Source organism: Arachis duranensis, chromosome 9 (assembly GCF_000817695.3).
Source record: "Arachis duranensis cultivar V14167 chromosome 9, aradu.V14167.gnm2.J7QH, whole genome shotgun sequence".
Taxonomy (NCBI): Eukaryota; Viridiplantae; Streptophyta; class Magnoliopsida; order Fabales; family Fabaceae; genus Arachis; species Arachis duranensis.
The window spans coordinates 66908168-66911211 of record NC_029780.3 but is presented as its reverse complement, the minus strand read 5'-3'; the positions used below and the strand labels follow the sequence as shown (position 1 = coordinate 66911211).

General features: G+C 42.8%; 1 protein-coding gene across 1 annotated transcript; it reads right to left on the bottom strand.

The window, feature by feature from the left end:
* Positions 1-355: 355 nt before the first annotated feature.
* Positions 356-2734, bottom strand: LOC107465923 (uncharacterized). The gene is made up of 3 exons (XM_016084912.1): positions 1697-2734; positions 1445-1550; positions 356-1329 (listed from the first exon to the last, which is right to left on the bottom strand). The coding sequence occupies exons 1-3, from the start codon at positions 2732-2734 to the stop codon at positions 356-358; spliced, it is 2118 nt and encodes a 705-aa protein (XP_015940398.1).
* Positions 2735-3044: the final 310 nt, after the last annotated feature.

Below are 3044 nucleotides of genomic sequence, written 5' to 3'. Positions count from 1 at the left end.
GCCACCAAAATTCACAGTCAAGGACCTTTCTTGCCGTTCTTTAAGGGCCGTAATGGCCACCTCCTTCGGAAGAATGGCAAGCGTCCAAGATTGTTTGGAATTCGGTTTGGGGTATGCATCTTTGCACCACTTCGTCCGCTCCACATCTCCAAAGATAGGGATCATCCCATATATAGTATTTGGATTCGCTTTTCAGCTTATCCTTTTGGTGTTTGGTATGATTAGGAGGGAAGGTGTGTGAGACCAAGTAGTTTGCTATTTGAGCATACCAAGGAACAACCTCCGAGATTGAATGCAAGCCTTCGACTGGAAATGAATCATTGATAGGAGTGGTATCACCATTTGTGTTTTCAAGTCAACTTAAATGGTCCGCCAGTAAGTTTTGTGAACCACTTCTATCCTTAATTTCCAAATCGAATTCTTGCAATAATAGTACCCATCGGATCAATCGAGGTTTCGATTCCTTTTTGGCCAACAAATACTTCAATGCCGCGTGATCCAAAAACACTACTACCTTGGAACCAAGAAGATAGGCTCGGAATTTATCCAAGGCAAAAACAATAGCCAAAAGTTCCTTTTCGGTAGTAGTGTAATTGGATTGGGCTCCATCTAGTGTTTTTGATACATATGCAATGACATAAGGGTTCTTACCCTTGCGTTGTGCTAACGCGGCTCCCACCGCATGGTTTGAAGCATCGCACATTATTTCAAATGGTCGATTCCAATCCGGCCCTCTTACGATAGGAGCTTGTGTCAATGCCACTTTAAGCTTGTCGTAGGCTTCCATGCATTCTTTACTTAGATCAAATTCAATGTCCTTTTGCAATAGTCGAGAGAGAGGCAATTCTATCTTGATAAAGTCCTTGATAAATCTCCGGTAGAATCCTGCATGTCCAAGGAATGAACGGACTTTCCTCTCGGAGGAGGGGTAAGGCAAGCTAGATATAACATTTATTTTTGCTGGATCTACGGAGATGCCTTCTTTGGAAACAATATGTCCTAAAACAATGCCTTGTCTAACCATGAAATGACATTTTTCGAAATTTAAGACAAGGTTTGATTTAGTGCATCTTTCCAGGACTTTTTCAAGGTTCTCCAAGCAATGATCAAAAGACTCACCATACACGCTGAAATCATCCATGAAAACTTCCATGCATTGCTCTAAAAAATCCGCAAATATGCTCATCATGCATCTTTGGAAAGTTGCCAGCGCGTTGCATAAGCCAAATGGCATACGCTTGTAGGCATAAGTTCCAAAGGGGCAAGTAAATGTTATTTTTTCTTGGTCTTTTAGAGCAATGTGTATTTGGAAGTATCCTGAGTAACCATCTAGAAAACAATAGTGCGATTTATCGGCTAGTCGATCAAGCATTTGATCAATAAACAGTAGTGGGAAGTGATCTTTTCTTGTGGCCGCATTCAACCTTCGGTAGTCTATGCGTACCCTCCAAGAGTTTTGCACCCTTGTCGCTATAAGTTCTCCGCTCTCGTTCTTGATGGTAGTCACTCCGGATTTCTTTGGGACCACTTGGACCGGGCTCACCCATTCGCTATCCGAAATGGGATAAATGATGTCCGCTTCTAGTAGCCGGGTGACTTCTTTTTTCACAACCTCTAGTATACTTGGGTTAAGTTGTCTTTGAGGTTGGCGAACGGGTCTTGCTCCTTCTTCAAGGAAAATTCGGTGCTCGCATACTTGGGGGCTTATTCCCACTAGATCCGCCAAGCTCCACCCTATGGCCCTTTTGTTCTTTCTCAAGATACATAGTAACTTTTCTTCTTGTTGAGGATCTAGCTCCTTTGCAATGATTACGGGGAGCTTGTGGGCTTCATCAAGATATGAGTACTTTAGGTGGGGTGGTAGTGGCTTTAATTCTATCTTTTGGTCTTGACTTGGAGTTTGAATTTTCGGATGGTCCGGATGGTGTAATGTGCTTGCTTGACTTGGATCTTCATTTGTGTCTTCAATCATGTACTTTTCATCCAACTTTGCAAGGTGCACTTCGGCAATAATGTTGTCAATTGGGTCACACCGGAATAGAGAATGATTCTCCGGTGGGTGTTTCATTGCTTCTTCTAGGCTAAAACTCACGACTCTCCCATCTATTTCAAATGAGTATGTTCCTGAGTATGCATCTAGCTTGAATCTAGAGGTCCTCAAAAATGGTCTTCCAAGTAGAATGGATGGTGCCCTCTTGGACTCGCTTGATGGCATCTCAAGAACATAAAAATCAATTGGAAACACCAACCCTTTGATATTTACCAATACATCTTCCGCAACACCCGTCACGGTTATTATGCTCTTGTCCGCTAGAACAAATCTTGCCGTCGACCTCTTTAATGGTGGTAGCTTCAATTCCTTGTAGACGGAGAGGGGCATAATGCTAACACATGCACCAAGGTCACACATACAATCTAAAAATTGAACTCCATTTACGGTGCAAGTGACCATGCATGGGCCCGGATCATCACACTTCTCGGGCAATGCTCCCATTAAAGCGGAAATAGAACTCCCCAATGGAATAGTCTCTAACTCAAGAATTCTATCCTTATTCATGCATAAATTTTTAAGGAATTTTGCATATTTAGGTACTTGATGGATAACATCAAAGAGGGGAATCGTTACCACAACTTTCTTGAACATTTCTACCATTTTGGGGTCAAGTTCCATGCGCTTCCTAGCTTTCTTTGCAAGTGTCGAAAATGGGATTGGTTGAGCAATTTCATCCTCCATGGGTCTCTTATTCTTGGGGGCCTCACTTGTTGGTTGAGTTTCTTCATCCTCAACTATGACTTGTGGTGCCTCCGCTTCTTCTATCTCTTCTATCTCCACTCATTCTTCCTCTTGGGTGGTTATGATTGGACTTGGGTCCTTTGCTTTCTTCTCTTTTAGTTGAGTTACGGATCTCAAGGTGATGGCATTAATGCCTCCCTTGGGATTGGGTTGAGGTTGAGAAGGAATGGCACTTGGATTTGGGGGGTGAGGAGTAGGATTGGATGGTGGATCCATGCGTGCAAGAAGGGCTTGTAGTGTATATGTAAGA